This window comes from Dipodomys spectabilis, unplaced genomic scaffold, assembly GCF_019054845.1.
Source record: "Dipodomys spectabilis isolate Male_0828 unplaced genomic scaffold, ASM1905484v1 ptg000178l, whole genome shotgun sequence".
NCBI classification, from domain to species: domain Eukaryota; kingdom Metazoa; phylum Chordata; class Mammalia; order Rodentia; family Heteromyidae; genus Dipodomys; species Dipodomys spectabilis.
The window spans coordinates 3,200,180-3,220,108 of NW_024870855.1; the positions used below are offsets into that span (position 1 = coordinate 3,200,180).

A 19,929-nucleotide genomic window follows, 5' to 3' on the forward strand; every position below is an offset into this window, starting at 1 on the left:
ACTGGGGAGGAAGGGCCTGGTGCAACTTTAGTGTCCCTTCTGTGACTGATCTGCACTTTGTTCTCCACTGTTTGGTGAAGGGTAGGGCTAGGAAGGAGGGAAGATGGTGGGCTCTGAGAGTTAGAATCAACATTTCTGTCCCACAGGAAGCGTCCTTCATAGTGGACCTAGAATAGGAGTAAAAATGACATGATTGGGCCTCTGGGCTGGAGCCCGCCTTCCCGTGGTGGTTTTCTACACATACGGTTTAGCTTTGCAAGGAAAGGAATCAGAACTCCACAACTTCTAATACCTAGCACCATGGTGCTGCCCTAGTTTTTCTGAGGGAAAGCAGTTTACTTTTCACGGAGTTGTGAGCTGGAGATTCAAGCACTGAGACAGAGGTAGCTCCCTGTGCCATGATGGTGTTGGCTTCTTGGCAGTGTTCCTGCACTGAGTTTGCTTCTGTAGGGTGGGAACAAGGTTGCTTTAGTTCTTGGAAGTTGGATGCGTGGGTAGGGGACTATGATGGTGGTGACACCATTTGCCCCTCTGTGACCTGGGGGAGCCAGGGCCCGACCCTTTCCTTTAAGAGCCTCCCCATCCTCTGTTTCCTCTTCTGCATACAGTAGGTCTTTTCCTGCCTCTGAGTCATCAGGGAGAGCTCTGAGCTCACATGTATGTTGGCTTTCCTTCTGAAGGATAAGCCACCAGGCTTCATTCCTGGTTGCATCTAGATGCAGACTGCCCAGCCTCCACTTGGGCCTGTTGATGATGTTTAGTTTGTGGTCTTCCCTTTCTTTTTTTGGTAAGTATTTTAACAAAGTATTCCTGCAGCATGTCATCCGTGCCCAGCGGGCCATCAACAACGAGATGGCCCACCAATTATATGTTCTCCCAAGTGCTCACCTTCAACCTCCTGGAAGACAGGATGATGACCAAAATGGACCCCCAGGATCAGGTAGGTGTGCATGTAACAGCAGTAACATGTGACAAACAGAAAGTGCAATGCCACCAGCCATCTTTCTGCTAGCTACTCTGAATCCTGGAGTTTGTGAGGATCCTATAAGTATTGTATTACTTTCTTAGGGCTTGGGGATATGGCTTCTCAATATAGGTGAATACCTATAGATAATAAAGCCAATTGATCATAGCTGGGTGCTGATGGCTAACAATTGCTATCCTAGATAGGAAGCTGAGATCTGAAGGTCCTGGTTCAAAGCTAGCCAGGCAGGAAAATCTGTGAGACTCATACCTTCTATTAACTAGCAAAAACCTGGAAGTGGAATAGCTCGAGTATAGAATGGAAGCCTTGAGTGAAAAAGCAAAGTAAGAGCATGGGGATTTGAGTTTGAGCCCCAGTGCTAGCAATAAATAAAGGCTTCCATTAGGCCCTGAACATGCATGTGGTTTTTTGTTTGGTGAATAAGGGAGTAATTTTAAAGTGGAAGCTCACTGGCACTGAGTATATTCACATTGTTATGAAAACATTACCAGGTATCATCAGGCAAAACTGAATTTCTGGGTCCCCTAAACAATAACTCCATTTGAGCTATCCTGCAACCCCTGGCCAGCTTGCTCCATTTCGCTTCCTGTTGCTGTGGTGTGGCTACACAGAAGTATTCTAGGCAACACTTGTCACCTATTATCTGCCTTATTTCACTCCACCTAGTACCTTTAAGGTTTGTCCTTGTGGTCACAATTTTTGTGTGCTGTCCCTGACGTTTTGTGCTCAAGGCTAGCACCCTATCACTTGAGCCTCAGCTCCACTTCTGGCTTTTTTGGTGGTCAGCTGGAGATAAGAGTCTCATGGACTTTCCTACCTGAGCTGGCTTTGAACTGCTATCCTCAGATCTCAGCCTCGTGAGTAGCTAAGATTACAGACCTGAGCCACCGGCACTATGGAATTCTGTTCCTGCTGTATGTGAATGTCATGTGCTCATCCATTTACTATGGATGGACAAGGAAGGGCACAGGGGTTGGTTCTTCTTTGGGATCTTCCTTTTATTTTGGTTTCCTGTTAGTTTTGATGATGTGTCCTTGATTAGTGGAGTAAAAGATCCATTGCGACTGCAGAACTGCTCACGGGCCTTGTGAGCCTCTTGCTTTGTAGGTAGCAGTGGGCCCTCCCAGACTCTACCTCAGCCTACGCCCCTCACTTCCTCCCTTCCCAATTAGGACCTCATCTAGGCCAGGCCTCTGGAACTGGTTACCAATATTCCACATGAGATGGCAGCTGGGGTCACTGGAGAGATGCCAAGCTTGAGAAGCCGGGGGAGGGGCAAAGGGCAAAGTGTGCTCAGCTCTCATTTAGAACATGGCTTGACTTTTATCTGGTTTTCTTTTACTCTAAAGCATGATTCATTTGGACTCTGGGGGTGAAGAAAAAGAGAATTGATGTCACTTTGCACAATGACAGCAGATTCCTCTCCCTCCCTCAATCTAGGCTCAAAGAGACATCATATTTGAACTTCGAAGAATTGCTTTTGATGCGGAGACTGAACTTAATAATAGCAGCAGCAGCGTGGAGAAACACAAGTCCATGTACACCCGGGATTACAAGAAACTTGGCTTCATTGTAAGTGAGTTCTCTCCTTCCACTCCCCGGGTGACCTCAGCCGCTGCCACAAGCGTGTGGTCCTTGTGTGCTCTGTAAAATCGCTTCCACATTTCCAGATGTTAAATAGCATCACGTGACAGTTTCTTCTGGCTGCAGGGGATGGAATAAGTTGCACAAGTGTGAGTGAGTGCTGCATTTGTTTACTCGGTGGTGATTAAGTGTAGCCAAGAATAATCAGTCTGGAACACATGTGGCTTTCCTCAGACCTGCTCCTTCAGATGGGGCTGAGGGATGGAGACAGTTCTGGATGCGTCTTACGATTTGGTGTGGGACTGAATAAGTTACACGCGTCAAGTCCTGGAATGTATGTAACACATCACAAGATTTGTACAATTTATGTTTTCCTGAGAGCTTTGTCTTGCTGAAGACACCAATATGCTTGTTATCCTTTGGGCATTTTTGTTGTTGTTGATTATTTGTTTTTTTCAGTCTGTGAATCTGAATCTAAAGTGTCCAGAACAGCCTCTTTTTTTCCCCTCAATAACACCACTTTATGCATGTTATAAAAACTTTACAGGAATGTGCCTCTACTTCTTGTCTTCTGTACTTTATAATTTATCAGACTTTTTACTTCATGTATATGTACATAAACTATATACATAAACTATATATGTATATCCTTACATATGTATACATACACAAAGTATAAATTTTATATATAAAGTACAAATTCCGCCCTATAGTTTACTTTAAACCACTGTCTTTTGAAAAGGCTTAAATCATAAGAAAAAGTTCCATGCACTTACACATGTAGTTGGCATGTCTGAGAAGTCTTCCTTTATTTATGTCTGTCTCCATTTCTAACTGTTCTGATTTTCCCTAAATTTCTTATGGTGTGACGTACTCTGTCAGCTTTTGTTTCTGAGAGTTTCTTTATCTTTTCTCTTGAAAGTTAACTAAACTTGAAAGTTACTTTCTCTGCACATAAGATTCTAATTTGAATCCCTGCCTCCCCTCTCCCTCCCCTCCCCTGAAAATGTTGCCCTACTGTCTTCTCACTTGCTTTTGATGAGAAATATGCTGTTCTCCTGTTGCTATTTTCTGCTGCCCTCAGAATCCCTGAGGGGCTTGATTATGATCACTTTTGGTGTCTTTTCCTTTGCCCCCAACCTGACCCACACACATGCTGTGTACTTAGATCTGTGTGTTCATAGTTTTCATCAAGTTTTTGAAATTTTAGCTTTATTCAATTCTTTTGCCTCTCTCTTTGAATAGAATCCTTAACTTTTTTTTTTTTTTTTGTAGCAGTCCTGGGGCTGTGTGCTGTCCTTAAGCTTTTTTTATTTTTTCTGACTCAGTGTTTTGAAACCACCTACTCATCTGCAATTACAGTACTGCACCCATTATTTATGCACACATAACCCTGATCACATTATTAGGATGACTTTATAAAACTCATTTTTATGATAAATATTTTCAAAGCTTTCCATAGGGCTCAGTTGCTTCCAATAAACATCTAGTAATTCCATGGTCAAACTATCTTAAAATCCTCTCCTTAGTACCTCTTTAGTTAAGAATTAAGTTTGCAGTGTTAGTCTCAATGTCCTTCCTAATAAGGGATTTTTTTTTTGACGACATACACAGCTTTTTGGCTTGCCCTACAATGATACTCTGACATCATTTTTGTTCTATCATATCCTGAATTTTGACCTGGGAGTTCCATTTGACTGTTTAGTTGAATTGAAGTTAAAAAATGCTGGTGAATAGGGTCATGACTGACAGGACAGGTGCAGATTTGTGATGATGACCAAGCTGTTCTTGCTCACCTGACAGAGCTCTTTCCCAGACATTCAGCCTGGTGAAGAAGGGACTTCACTCCCCTGCCTTCTAAGTTTACTTTTGTGTCCTGAGCAAGGCATGTCTAAATTCCCTGGAAGTTTGCATAATCCATATTCTTCAAGTCAAATTTCCAGAGAGAGTTCAAGGCTTGTGTATTTCAGAACCACTCCAAAGTGATTTTGCTGCCCTCTTCTGGTGCATGGGTGGCCTTTGGGTTCCTCTGTGCTGCTGTAGGTCCACTGTCCTCCTTCTGCCACTGCTTTGATTTCTCACGAACTATGTCAAAAATGTCTGCCATTTTCAGGGCTGATTGTATTTCTGCTCTAGTCCTTCATGATTGGCAGCAGAGAGCAGAGTCATAGGGAAAGGAGGGTGTGAAGATCGAACAGGCCTAGGCTTGTAAATGGGAAGGGGCTAGGGAGTGGGTAAGGTAGCTCTTTTTATTTCCAGACTTGGTCCTTGTATAAAATCACCAGTTTCTACCATGAGTCAGTGTGGCTCCGTCTATGTCAGATGACTCACTTAGGGTGTTGGGACATCTCTGTCTCTGTTTTCTATGCCAGGAGGGTGCCCTGTCTCATGAGTGCTGAATGAAGAGTGATGTAGGGTTGCATTGGACATCGACTTGGTCTGGTTTTCTGGCCTGTAGAATAATTTGAACCTCTAATGTTGTGGGTGTGGCTCAAGTGGTAATGGTGTGGCTCAGCTAGCAGGGGGCATGGCCTGAGTGGTAGCTTGCAAGCAAAGATGAGGCTCTGAGTTTACAACCAGTACTTCCAGGGGGTGGAGATGGGAGGGGTAGAATTTGTAGGACTAATTCTCTCTTCCCCCCCCCCCACCCCAACACACACTTTCCTGCAACAACTTGTAAAGTTATTTTGGAAAAAAAGTAGAACTCAAACGGACAATAACCAACAGGAGACATAGGGTTTTCTTTTTAAAATTATTATTACTATATATGATACTCTTTCAGTTTAGATAGTTAGTTTAGATATTCATGATGTTCTTTTAGCTTTTAGTTTTAGAACTTCCCCAAGGCCAAGATCTTGCATCAGACAGTTGAGAAACTGGAAGGACTGTTGATTAATGATTTATAGGGCAGCAAGCCAATAACTTTAGAAAGCTGCTTTCACTTTTACACACTCAGCCAGGCAAACTTTCTTAAGTACTAGGAGCAAACTCATGTGCTCATTCTGCTACCTACAGGCCATGTGGCAGAAAACACTGTCAGCTGGCTCAGGGCAGGCCGGGGACACCCTGGAATTGTACGTAGAGTTCTGCCTGATTCTCTGTTCACCAAGCAAGATAACCTTGCCTGTTTCCAATCACTGTCCTGGTTTGAGATTAGAGATTCCTTTTGAGATTTGCATGATGTTGTTTTGCCTCCAAGCAGGCTTGGGAGTCCAGTGGATCTAGATTGAAATTTTAGCTGTCTCCCTTCTGGCCCATGGGCCAGTGGTCTGTCCTCAACCTGTGTGCCCTTCGCTTTCTTCAGCTGTGAAACTGGCAACAACTTTGTGAGTTTAGGATCATTGGAGACCTTGTGAGATTGTGGACTAGTGGCCAGCATAGGGCCTGGGCCTAGGGAGTACTTGGCTGATGGTCCTCACTCCAGGGAGCACTTGGCCAGTGGTCCTCTTCACTCCAGGGGATACTTAGCTGATGGTCCACCTCCAGAGAGCACCTAGCCCATGTTCCTTCTCAACCCAGGGAGCACCTAGTCTACGATCCTTCCTGTTCCAGGGAGTACTTAGCCGATGGTCTTTCTCACTCTGAGGAGCACCTAGTCAATGTTCCTTCTCATTTCGGGGAGTAGTTAGCCGATGGGCCTCCTCACTCTCAGGAGCACTTAGCTCATGCTCCTTTCTGCTTCTTCTCTGGGAGCACACATTAGAAAAGCCACAGGTAGCTTTTGGATTTGCTCAAAGTGGAAGTGAGCATCTCTCCCCAAGGCAGGGGCAGTTCACAAAGGAGATAAACAAATAGATTTGGCTGTGGGAGGGAGGGAAAGATAATGGAGAATGTTAAATTCAGAAGGGTTTGAGATATGCAGTCAGTCCTCATGACTCACGGATTCCTGTACTTGCAAATTCCACTACAAAGAAAAATGTTTGTAATCCCCCAAATGCATAAATTTTAGCTACCTAGACTTCCAGACCCTTGAGTGATCTGTAGGAAATGTCTGCACGGGACCATCAAGTGTAGCATTTGAAGTCAGTTATTAAGCCCAAGGTTCCCTTTCTGGGACTGGGTAGAGGGTTTCAGACATGCAGAGGCTGCTGTGTGGTTCATGCTGGGGAGCGCCTTGCACATGCAGTGAGAGCTTTCTTGTCTTGGGAGCTTGATCTCAGGATTGGCTGCCTCCTCCATGCTTCAACTGATCACACATCCCCCATGCTCATTTGAAATGCTGCAGACCTAGTTCTAAGGAGATCTAGGTACTGTCTGGCTTCATTGACAGATAACACTGACCTGAAATTAAACAGCCACCAGGTGGTGCAAGAGCACAGCCATTAGACCTTGGCCCAGTGCTGGCTGGGTTGCCTGCTCCATTGTAGGCTGTCCTGGGAGCCTGTGGGGTTTGAAATTGAGGGACCCACTCATGGGCCTCAGAGTCTCCTGCATCAGTGTCTATTTGGAATTAGAAGCATTCCAAGATGCAGGGATGAGGGAGGCAGTGGTACCCATTCAGTGGAGTGTGCCTCTTCTTCCCTCTCCTAAATTTCACGCCCAGTGACTTCTCTTGTGCTGTTGTTGGAAGCCTTATAAGCATGGCATAGCCCATCCAGTAGGCTTTCCAGGATGAGCTAGTGCATCGAAGACCTATTTGAACATTAAGTATTGAAAACAACAAAAGTGAAAACATATTTGAGGATTTAAAAGTTTGCATAGTTGAATATATTAGCTCCCACTTGTAATCCCAGCTACTAGGGAGGTTAAAGATGAGAAGATTATGTGTCAAGGCCAGGTTGGAGAAAAAAGATCAGGGAGACCCTATTTCAACGCTAAAAGTTGGCCGTGGTGCCCTGGGCCTCTCATCCCAGCTCCATGAGCGGCACGAGTCGGGGGACTGATATCTGAAGCTTGAGAGTAAAGCAACACCTTGCCTGAAGACTAAATGAAACAAAAAAAGAACCGGAGATATAGCTCACATACTAAGGGGCCTGCCTGGCAAATGTGTGAGGCCCTGAATTCAAACTATGGCACAAATAAGCAGGTAATGCAAAAAGTCTAGTCCAAATGTATACCAGTGATGGCTTAGAGAGATCAGGCTGGTAAATGGAGTCACAGTGAACCAGAGTTGCTGACAGGGAATACTGGGTGTGAATTCTGGTGGTCGTATTGGAAAGTAAGTAGCGACTTGCACGCTGTGTGTGTAAGTGTGTCATGTCTTTCTTGGGTGTTTTTGGTGTCATTGTGCAGGTCATGGTACTCTGTCTGTTTGGTTTCATATGTGTTGACTGCAGGTGTCTGAAATGTACAGCCACAGGAAGTTGTAGCCAGTAGGAGAAAGGAACTTTGGAACTAATGTCCAGCTTTACTTCCTGTGGTTGGACCCTGCTGGATGGACTGTGGCCCAGGGCTCTCATGAAGCCAGGATAGTGTCAACATATTTCCTAATGATGCCAATGGGGAAATCAAAAGTGCCACAGGTCGGATCAGGCCTGGCGTTGTACAAATCTGTACTCCCAGCTACCAGAAAGGCAGATATGGGAGAATTACCAGGCAAAAAAGTTAGTGAGAGCCTGTCTCAAAGAACAAGCCGGGAATGGCGATTCACATCCATAATGCCCAGAGGCACAAGTAAATGGATCATGGTCCAAGTGTGAGACCCTATCTAAAAAAATAACTAAAGCAAAAAGAGGTTAGAAGGGGTGGTAGGGTGCCTGGCTAGCAATCACAGGCCCTGAATTCAAAGCCCAGTAACACACACACACATTTACACAATACATGCATGCACATAGATGCATGCATATACACAGTACACACAAGCACACATGTACACATCTACACACACGTACACACGTGCAGATGCATGCACACTCGTACATGTACACACACATATATATGTGCCCACACAAGCTCTATTTAGAATATTTACAGATTTTTTTCCCCCTTGACCCATCTTTGCTGTCTAGCTGCCCTGGGAATGTCTGTTCCTATGTGGGGCAAGTAGCTTGCAGCCTCATTGTCCACTCGCAGTGTGAATACTCTGGATGTAGCTCACCTGGCCTGCAGTGCCCTGATGGCAGCTTCTGTCTGGTGCTTTTGCCTTTGTGCTGTGTTGATTCTCCTCTTACCCAGCAGGGGTAGGGTACGAAGAACACGGGAGAAACAGGAGAGTGGAAGGGTTCCATCCCAGAAACTCCCACAACAACCTGTGTGTCCTGCAGAGGGGACACTTGGATAACTGTTGTTTTGAAACATTCGATATTTTTTAAGGAAATACTTGAAAGGACTTCTGAAAACTTGTTACAGTTCATTGCTGGGATGATACTCGAGTTCCATTCTCCTAGGGTTTGTTTTTTTTTTTTTACAACTGTGATTAATTTCAACTCCAGATAGAACCAGTCTGAGCTGGTTATTGAAAATGAGATGTGTAGATCCCCAGGTTTCTTCTGCTCCTGGTTTTCCCTCCCTTGTTCCACTTTGCCGTTTGCTCATATTGGATCCTAGGAGACACAAGTGGAGCTGCTCTGTGGCCGCAAGGGGCATGCGTAGCCAAAGCATGGGAGCCCACAGCTGCTCTTACGAAGAGCAGCTCAGGTATGCTTCACAGTATGGAGACGTTAGCCTTCTACACGTGGGTAGGAATTTTCCCCAGATAAGTCCTTCCTTGTTCCATTTTTAGGTTAAGAGGCATAGGAACTCAGTACCCTTTAAAATGTGGCGGTGGTAGGAGGTAACTTACTAACCGGCACAATTACCTACCTCTTACTGTACCATGCTGACCTTCTCCCACGTCTCCCTTTTGAGAAGAGTCTTGCTATGTAGCACATGCTGGCATCGAACTAATATCCCTCCTGCCTCAACTTCCCGAGTGCTAGGATTATGTGCCACACCATATCCAGCTTTTGTGACACTCTCTCAAAAGGGTATGGAACAGTATGTCTGGTGAGGATCTGGACTTGGATGAGAGGTTATGGGCCTCTGGTTCTGATGACAGGGCTTCATAGGTGTCCAGAATCTCTCCATGGGAACTTCGTTGCCCTGGGAGGATGCCCTGAGCATCTCTGAATACAGTGTTTGAATTTGAGCATCCTTGAGAACAGTGTTGGCATTTGAGGGTAGCTGAGACAAAGAGAATGAAGAAAAGGTCTATGAGAGACTTAGGATTCCCTTGGCCCTGACCACGACACCTGGACCTGTGCCTTCTGTATTTGTCTTTATCCTGAGACCTTATGCAGTCACAGTAGTTTTTGTTTTTGTTTTTGTTTTATGGTCGGTCATGGGGCTTGAACTCTGGTGCTGTCCTTGCATTCTTCAGCTCAAGGCAAGCGTTCTACCACTTGAGCCACCAGCGCCACTTCTGGTTTTCTAGTGGTTTTTTTTAATTGGAGATAAGAGTCTTACGGACTTTCCTGCCTGGGCTGGCTTTGAACCATGATCCTCAGATCTCAGCCTCCTGAGAAGCTAGGATTACAGGTGTGAGCCACCGGCACCTGGCTATAGTCTCAGTAGTTTTTATTCAGTTTCCATCGTTCCAAGCATGCAGCATTGCCCAAATGTCCTACAGAGCTCTGAATTCTATGTGAGATGATCTTGGGGGGAGTGTGTGTACCTACACATCTCACCACACATACACTCGGATGTATGTGCTTTGAGTCTGTGAGGATGCTGTCTATACTCCACAAGCCACTCCCTGGCGAAGGATTCTAATTGTGGACATGACATTCGGTCTCTGTAGGAATTCAGATTACTGAAATCTTCCAATGGGAAAGGACAGAACTTGTCAGAGAATCTCACGGTGACATAAGAACTGTCCCCAGGAGGGCATCACACCACACTTTTCATTTGGGGTGGAGAGGAGACAAAGATGGAGACAGAGACAGAGACAGAGGGACAGAGAGAGAAGGTGGGTTTACCATTTCAAGGGGTTAATGATCTCCCCCAAAGGCTGCCATGTTGCATCAGGACTTACAGACATACTTGCTTTTCATTGTTGAGTTGGTTAGCTAACGCAGATGAAGCAAATAGAGCATGCCTTGGCTATTTTGAAAAGTGTGTCTTTTCTGCGTCCCTCCCCCTTCCCACCCAGATCCTCTAAGGGGACACCAGGGACACACTCCCCCCAGAATCTTTGAGAAAACCAACACAGGCTTGTTTAAATTGCCATGGGTTTGTCTTGCTGGACATGATATGACCATTCACCTGGGTTGTGCTCTTCCCCACGCCCAACCTTGCTTCTCCAGGGACTGAACAGATATTCTCCATCTGAACCCAGCAGGAGCAGGGCCCCATTCTTATCTGGGGTCAGAAGCAGAATGATGCTTGCTTCTCACTGAGAAATGCACTTTTGATTTTCCAAGGGCTCTGGGAACTTTCCCAAGTGTGCATGGCAGCAAGTGGCATGGCCAGTGTGTGGCCAGCTCTGCCCTGGTGTGCTTGTGCTGTCTCCAGGCTGCTGGCTGAAAGGCCTCCATCTCTCTGCAGAAGCTGTTGCAATGGGTGCTCTTAGGCCAAGCAAAGTGATGAGGGAAGATCCGGTTTGATGATCAAGGTTCTGCATGCCCATCTTTTTGATTCCGAGGGAACCCCAAAATTGGCCTTTCTCCCATTTTCCATGGCGCCTGAAGCAAGACATTGTGATTTAGCTTCTCTTGGCCTTCCTAATTTCTGTATTTATGGATCTCTTCTACTAAGACATGTTCTTCTTAGCTCCCCAGAAAGGTTTGCTTGCATCCCTCCTGCAGCTGCTCCTTCACTCCTGAGCACTAGGGGGAAGGAGGAGGGTAGGTACAGGCCACTGGAAGGAGGGGGAGACCTACTGATCTGAGGGGATCCAGCCCAGGAAGTAGGATTGGGAGCAGGTCTCATAGAAGAAGAGCCAGTCTAGTGGGCCCAACTGGGAATCCACAATCAGTATCTCAGACATGGAGGGAAAGTTTGGATTACAGAGGTCTGGCCTTCCATTGGTCATTTGTAGGAAACTCTGAGAAAGATGGCCTCCCGTTGGTCATGTATGGCATGTTGACAGTGGTTCACAAAGCAGAATAGAGCCAGTGTACCAGAGACTAATGAATTGATTGATTTGTGACTGTAGTTACAGGAGATGTATTATTTAGGGCATGGTGCCAGTGAGCTTGAAGTCACAGGGATGAGTTAGGAAGAAACCATGGCCTTCATGATATTACTGTTAGTGAACTTCCTGTCACTCTGGACCTCCATGTATATGCCTCTCTCTCCCTCCCAACTCTCTTCTCTCCTCTACAGTTCCCAGCTAGTTCCATTGTTACTTCTTATAGGTGACTCTGCTGGGAACTGTTCTAGCTCCAGGTCCTTTCAGTGTCAGCATAGGTCACCTGGCATGGTTCTTACTAACCTGACATGAGTGAATCAAATTAATGATCTTACCATTCAAAACCATAGATGTGTATTTGTGTGTGTGTGTGTGTGTGTGTGTGTAATCACTGGTGGCAGTTTATATATATTATAAGAAAAATACAGATTATGGAATGCCCTTGTAATCTGTCAAGGGAATATGAGGACTTTGTTCATGGAACCTGTGAGATTTCCTAGTGGAGGGGGGATGATAGAGATGAACCTCAAATAATGCTTTTTGTAGGAGATGGAATTATTCCTTTTTGCTCCTCCCCCACACCCCTAAATACTATGTTGAAATCTAATCCTTAATGTGGTGACATAAAGAAGTGAGATTTATCTGGGTGCTGGTAGCTCTTGTCTGTAATCCTAGCTACTTGGGAGGCTAAGATTGGGAGAATTGTATTTTGTAGCCAGCCTTCAAACGTTGGCAAGACTCCATATTAACCATCCATCAGCTGGGCACAGTGGCACATACTTGCTATCCCAGCGATGTGGGAGGTTGAGATCAGTAGGATTATAATCCTACGCAGGTTTGGGCAAATAAGGCTTGTGAGATTCTACTTCAAGAGACAAAAGCTGGGCGTGGTGGTGTGTGCTTATATTTGGTTTAAATAGGAGGATCATGGTTCCAGCTGGCCTGGGCAAAAAGGTGAGGCCTTATATGAAAAATAACCAGAGCAAAAGGTGACTAGAGATGTGGCTCAGGTGGCAGAATGTCTGCGTAACACGTGAGAAGTCCTGAGTTCCATCCTGGGAACTACCCAAAAACGAAAGAAAAGAAAAAGAAAAGAGATCTTGGGGAGGGGACTGATGCTTCTATAAAAGAGGTGCAGGGCACTTCACCCATCTCCTCCTGGGGAGGGAGGGACTGTTGAAGATGCCATTTGAAGCAGGCACTGAATCGGCTGTGACCTCCACCTTGGACATGCAGACAGATGAGAGATGGATTTCCATCGTCATTGCTGCCCAAGTAGACAGAGACATTTGAATTACCAGTGGGGCGGTTAGTTGGAGGTCCATTCAAAATAAAAATAATGCTTAGCACTCAATATTTGCTTGAAGCATGCGATAGTGATATCTGAAGCTAAAGAAAATTCAGCTAAGAAACTAGGATGAACAGAGAGGGAAGAGTTGTACTGACATGGAGCTCCTGGAAAACTTCTCCTCTTTCCCTATCAAGTCCTAAACTTGGGTTTGAGAACTTCCAAGGGGGATCCAGACCCCAGAGCATTCTGGGTAAGGAGTGCCAGCGATGTGGTTGCACCAGAGAAAGACTGTTTGCTACAGCAGAAGCGTGGAGAAGAAAGGGAGGTCACAGCCTCTTGGGTGGGAGATTGAAAACCCCAGCCTTCAGGTGGGAGGGAAGGGGAAGCCCATCAGGAATGTTGCAATGGTGGTAGGCAAATGAAGGTGGAGGGGTGGTAGTGGAGGGGGTGCTGTCACAGAATTGAGTTAGGATGTGCAGAGCTGAATGCAACCAAGAGACATAAGGACGGAAGGAAGTCTGGAACACAGGGAGCATGCTGGCAGGCCAGAGTCAATCAATTAAAAGTCTAGAGGACTTCTGGATGCCTAAGCATGTTTGCTTGAGACAAATTGTATAGGAGACTCTTGAAATCTAAGAGCATATGGTTCCAAGGAGACCGCCACTGAGGAATACTACTCAAGGTCAGGATTCACTGAGTTCAGTACTGAATAACTGCAGTGCATAATGCCACCCAGCTCCCACTAAGAATGTGCATGTGTGCATGTGCATGCACACATGCAAGAGGCTATGTGTTTTAATGTGCATGAATATGAATGTGCACTCTTGCATGTGCATGCACGGGGGATGTGTGTTTACATGTGTGTGCATGTATTAGGGTGTATGTGTCTGTGTGCCTGTGTGAAGTGTATGAGAGGATGTGTATGCACACTGATGCACACACAAGGGTTTGTGCACGTGTGCATAAACAAGGGTGTGTGTGTGTGTGCATGAAGCTGTGTGTTTGCATGTTTGCTTGTATGCATGAGAGTGTGTGCACCCCTGCACCACCAGGAGGGAAAGTGTGTGATGGGATAGCCTGGGAGCATGGGGACTCTGACTATTGTAAGCTAGGAAACTGAAATGATACTGCTCCTAGAAAAAGTGTTTGCTGCAGTCTTATTTTTAGGGTTTCCTAGTGACTCAGCACTGTGTACACACTGCGGCCTTATTTTTAGTGTGGATTCTAAGCAAGTGCCTCAGGCTGCGGCTCCCACGGAGGCCACTCACTCCTGAGCTCCCGCCCTGCCAGGGAGCTCCGGTCACTCTTTGCCAGCAAGTCCCCCACAGAGCCTTCCCTGCCTGCTTGCTGCTTATGTAATAGCTTTCATCCCCACTCACTTCCCATGTGAGAAACATTACCCCTTTCTTCCAAGAGAGATCTGTAAAACTACCAGCCAGCCAGGGGCTGGGTCAGGTGAGCATGGAGGCCTTTGGCAGCCTAGCCCCTGCCTGGAGCAAGAGTTTTAAGCTTACTTAGTGTCCCTCCTCCTGTGAATTCCTGCCTGCCTCTTGAGGAAACCAAAGGGAATCATCTAATCAACACACTCCTGAGGTCAGGTTTTAAAGGAGCTGGGAGGGGTGCAGGTATTGTTGAATTCGGCAAGTCCCTCACCAAACTTCCCTCTTCCAGGCCAGCCCACTTCTGCAATGTTTTCTTTCATGAAGTCCTTCTTCTTCTCTGCAATGTTTCCTTTCATGAAGTCCTTCTTCTTCTTCTTCTTCTTCTTCTTCTTCTTCTTCTTCTTCTTCTTCTTCTCCTTCTCCTTCTCCTTCTCCTTCCCCTTCCCCTTCCCCTTCCCCTTCCCCTTCCCCTTCCCCTTCCCCTTCCCCTTCCCCTTCCCCTTCCCCTTCCCCTTCCCCTTCCCCTTCCCCTTCCCCTTCCCCTTCCCCTTCCCCTTCCCCTTCCTTCCCCTTCCCCTTCCCCTTCCCCTTCCCCTTCCCCTTCCCCTTCCCCTTCCCCTTCTTCCCCTTCCCCTTCTTCCCCTTCCCCTCCCCTTCCCCTTCCCCTTCCCCTCCCCCTCCCCCTCCCCCTCCCCCTCCCCCTCCCCCTCCCCGTCCCCCCCTCCCCCTCCCCTTCCCATTCCCCCTCCCCTTCCCATTCCTCCTCCTCCTCCTTCTTCTTCTTCTTTCCTCTTCTTCCTCTCCTCCTCCTCCTGCTCCTCCTCCCCCTCCTCCCCCTCCTCCCCCTCCCCCTCTTCCCCCTCTTCCCCCTCCTCCCCCTCCTCCCCCCTCCCTCCTCCTCCTCTTCCTTCTGAGACCAGGATTGGAGCTCAGGGTATCATGCTTGCTTGGCTGCACCATTGAGCCATACTTCTAGCCCAGTCTTTTCAGGCAGGTATTAAACTATGATAAGAAAGTGTGGAGACTTCTGCTCTCACCTTGGTCTTGGGGATGGTAAATAATGATATTGGATTATATAATGCTGATCTGATCTGAGAGGCCACAGCCACCTGCAGAGCAAAGCAAAAGCAGTGTCTTGGAGGGCAGTGAGTTTTTTGTGATCTATAGTCTGTCATTAGATAGCATAGCCTAGTTTATTCATTTATTGACTTTTTGTTATCACCTCAATTGTGGTTTATGAACAGTAAACTATTCATCTTTTCTGGGTTTTTCATCAGCCATGAAGATTTCTGATAAATATCATCATTCCTTTCTTATATAAGTGAAGGGCAAAACAATAAACTAAATCTCTAGAAATCGGATGCTTTCCTTGTAAAGAGATTCAGGATCTAAGACTGTTTTAACTTCCTGAAATCCTCAGGCTATTGTAGAGGGTTACAGGCCCACTTGTTCATAAAATCTACACTGATGACATGATTCTTTAAAATGAAAACATAGGCTGACTTGTGGTGGCACCTGCCTATCATCCCAGCGAGAGGTCAAGAGGATCCTAGCTTGAGACCAACCTGGGAGAAATTCTGTTAGGGAGATTTCATCTCACAAAACAAGCCAGGTTTGGTGGTGCACATCCTGTAATCCCAGCTACAAGGAAAACACAGATAGGAGGGTTCTAGTCCCAGTCTGGCCTTGGGCAAAAATTGAGATCATAGCTGAACCAATAAACATTGCAGAAAAGGCCTGAGGATATGACTTGAATGGTAAAGCACCTGCCTTTATATATATAAGATATACACAGTATATAATATACATATATATTCTATGCTCTGTCAGTCCTTGTAGACAGTTTTGAAAGTGTCTGTGACAGGAGCAGCAGCAGAGCTCTTCTTCATGGCAGCTGTACCAGGGAGAGTGGCTACGGTTGATTGTGTCAGTGTTACACATGCTAGTGCCTTTCTGGGGTATTTGACGTACTTTCCTATTTACAACTCACTACTAAAAAATAAGTGTTTTGCTCCGTTATCTTATGCCTGAAATACGGAGGGTCAGTGCCTGCCCAGAGTCTCATGTGATCATTTTATTTCATAGTGTTATGTTTTCCTTGTGTTCTTTTCCTCCCCCCTAAGCCATACTGTCTCTTTTTGAAATAAAAATATGTATAAGCAAATTCAGAGGGCCGAATATTACATGAACAGAACATGATGGAACTGACCAACACTGTTTCAAAACAAGGCCGGAGGAGGGGAGGAGAGAGAGGTTGCATATTGCATATCACCATGAAAATCCCCTTTGCACAATTAGTTTATGCTGAGGCATGTGGTAAGCAGCACAACGAAGAGCCCCTCTGCGTGATTAATCTGTGCTAATTAACACTAAAGGGAAGAGAACTCCAAGATAGAGAAGCTCCGGTTGTGCCTCTGCCTCAAGAGCATGTTGGATGAACAGGTACAGAGTTGCTGCAGAGGTTGGTTTGAATCTTTCCACTACCTCTGCCCCTGTGTAGGACACTCATGGCCCCAGGATGCTTTGCCTCTGTTACCCAAGCGTTGGTTGTATTATCTCTTGAAGCCACCAGGGGGCAGCATCTCTGCATAATTTTGTGCATACTCAAGGGCTTGAAAAGAATCCAGTGCTGCTCTGGAGCCCATAGGAGACCCCTATTAGCTGCTATCCCTCTTCACAAACGAATGCGGGACAGTCTCTACTTTGTTGTCATTTGGTTTTTGTGTTTTTGTTTTATTTTGCCTTGCTTTTACAGGCTCACGCCTGTAATCCTAGCTACTCAGGAAGCTGGGATCTAGAGGAGTCAAGTTCAAAGCTACAGTTCAGGCAAGAAAGTCTATGAAACTTCATCCCCAGTTAACCAGAAAAAAATCCAGGCTGGGGCGGCATGGCTCAAGTGGTAGGGTGTCATCCAAGAAACAAGTTGAGTAAGCTCAAGTTCCTAGGAACACACACACAAAGAAAGAAGAACAAACAAACAAACAAAAAGAAGAGAGTAAATATAATTTGCACATTTCATGTGTTTATATTTGGTACTGTGTAAAGAGAGTGTGTTTGTGTATGTGTGTGTGTGTGTGTGTGTGGTTCTGACCTCTATTGAAAGAATAAGTTTCTAGGGGCTGGGAAGGTGGCTCAGTGGTAGAGCGCTTGCCTTGCATGCCTGAGGCCCTGGGTTCAATTCCTCAGCACCACATAAGCAAAAAGAAAAAAAGCCAGAAGTGGCACTGTGGCTCAAGTGGTAGAGCGCTAGCCTTGAGCTGAAAAGCTGAGGGACAGTGCCCAGGCCCCATGACCAAGTCCCCCCCCCCCCAAAAAAAAAAAGAAAGAATAAGTTTCTATTCCTCTCGTCACATCTGCTTTGCTCAAGATTACTTGTCTCCCTGACAAGAAATGTGGCAGTAACCAGGCACTTGTGACTTATATCTGTAATCCTAGCTACTCAGGAAGCTGAGAGCTGAGGATTGTGGTTCAAAGACAGCCCGGGCAGGAAAGTCTTTGAGACTCTTTATCTCCAATTAACCAGCAGAAAACTGGAAGTGGAGCTATGGATCAAAGTGGTAGAGCTTTATCCTTGATCAAAAGAGCTCAGGAATAGTGCCCACACACTGAGTTCAAGCCCCACAGCTAACAACAACAAAAAAGACAAAAGAAAAATAGTAATTGGAGGTCCATGGTGCGGTGTTGACATGGCTTCAAGGTCCCATTCAAGATACTGACTGAAGTATTACCTGACTGCTATTCAGAGCCCGGTTTAAATCACGCTGTTGACCTTGGGTAAATCACTTCACCGCTCTGAAGATGACACACTCATCTCTGGTACATTGCAGTTTCTCTCATCCAATACATATTTATGGAGAATTTTTCTTACATGTAGAATGTACTATTATATACTAGATATAATGCTATTTATATATACCTCTCTTCAGTATAAATTGGCCTTTTGTTTATATAACTAGATTTGTCTTCCTGTCAGGGGTCCTGACAGATATGGGAGCTGTAAAGGTAATCAAATCTGAGAATGCGGGACAGCGCTGTTTGTGGTGAAGGCTGAGTTATTTAAGCTGAGAAGAGGGGGTGGGGGAACCTACAGATAGCAGCCATGGTGAATGTGGGAGGGGCGAGGCCCTAGCCTCCCTTCATGCCTGTGCATCTCAGGACCTGGAGGTGAGCCCTGCCTCAGCAGGCTGCCTGAGGCCACTGGCAGTGAAGTCTTGTCAGTCCCTTCTTCCCCCTGAAGTCTGAGCCACTGTGGCCTAGGATTAGGGATCCTGAGTCTCTCATTACTTGTACTTGTAACGAGATGAACAAGGTTTAATCTAAAAATAACTTTTAGCATGGACAACTTGTTTAATATACTGGTCATGTGGTCCACATACCCTATCCTGTTAAGTTTGAGATAACTTTATTCCCTTTTTGCTGGCCCTGGGGCTTAAACTCAGTATCTAGGCTCTCTCCCTGAGCCACTTTTTGCTCAAAGCTAGTGCTCTACCACTTGAGCCACAGCACTACTTCTGGCTTTTTGGAGTAGTTTATTGGAGATAAGCTCACGGGGACTTTTCCACCTGGGCTGGCTTCTGAACCTTGATCCTTAGCTCTCAGCCTCCTGAGTAGCTAGGATTAAAAGTGTGAGCCACTGGCACCCAGCTTGAGATCATTTTAAATTAGAGAAAGGTTCCAGAACTCAAACAAGGAGCCTCTGCATAACCTCAGCCTTGCATTGTTGATATTTACATTGCCTATTCACTTGATAGTGTGGTTCCTATGGTATGTCTGTCTGACTTTTCTCCATCATCTATCTCTGCCATCTGTCAGTCAATTATCTGTCATTTATCAATCTCTCATCGGCCAATTCATCCACCTATCATCCATCCATCCCTCCATCCATCCACCCATCCATCTGTCTGTGCATCTGTCTATCCATCTGTCTACCTATCTTAACTCATCTGTCTGTCTGCCTGCCTATCTATATCTGTTTATTTATTTATCTACCTATTTATCTCATATCTGCCAATTCACCCATCTAACATCCATCGTCTATCTGTTTATCTGTCTGTCTGCCTACCATGACTAGCTATATCTGTTTATTTACCTACCTGCCTCTCTCTCATCTGCCAATTCATCCATCCATCATCTATCTCATCTATGTATCCAACTCTATCTATCTGTCTGTCTGTCTGTCTATCATCTAAGTACACCCAAATTCTTTTCCCCAAAGCATTTGCAAGCAGGTGGAGACCCTATGTTTCCTTAGGGTCTATAATAAAATTCTGAAGATTCAACATTAACACAGTACTATAGTCTAATCTACAGTGACTCCTCAAATTACATCCAATGTCCTTTCCCCCCCCCTTTTTAACCAAACCAGGACACAATCCACAGACACACATTGCTTGTCCTTCTCTGCACCCTCCTTTAACCCAGAATAGTCCATCCATTGTCTCTTTTTTTAATATACAAATTTTTTGCAATTTTTTATTGTGATTAAATGATTATATAAATTTCACACATTTCACAGTATTGTGGGATAGTGATAGTTACAGTCACAAACACGTTTTAACATTCTTGGGGCAAATTGTCTCTATTATTGTCTATAAAGTTTATGAGTTCTGTGAGCTTTGACAATTTCTTCCACATCCAG

General features: G+C 45.6%; 1 protein-coding gene across 1 annotated transcript in view; it reads left to right on the forward strand.

Annotated features, from left to right (window-relative positions):
- The window catches only part of LOC122120767 (engulfment and cell motility protein 1-like), a gene marked incomplete at its 5' end in the record, with an annotated part of 127,768 nt that overhangs the window by 87,327 nt on the left and 20,512 nt on the right, over positions 1-19,929 (forward strand). Inside the window, 3 exon segments of the mRNA XM_042695006.1 lie at positions 817-876; positions 878-940; positions 2,426-2,557. Of these exon segments, the coding sequence (XP_042550940.1) occupies positions 817-876; positions 878-940; positions 2,426-2,557 (255 nt within the window).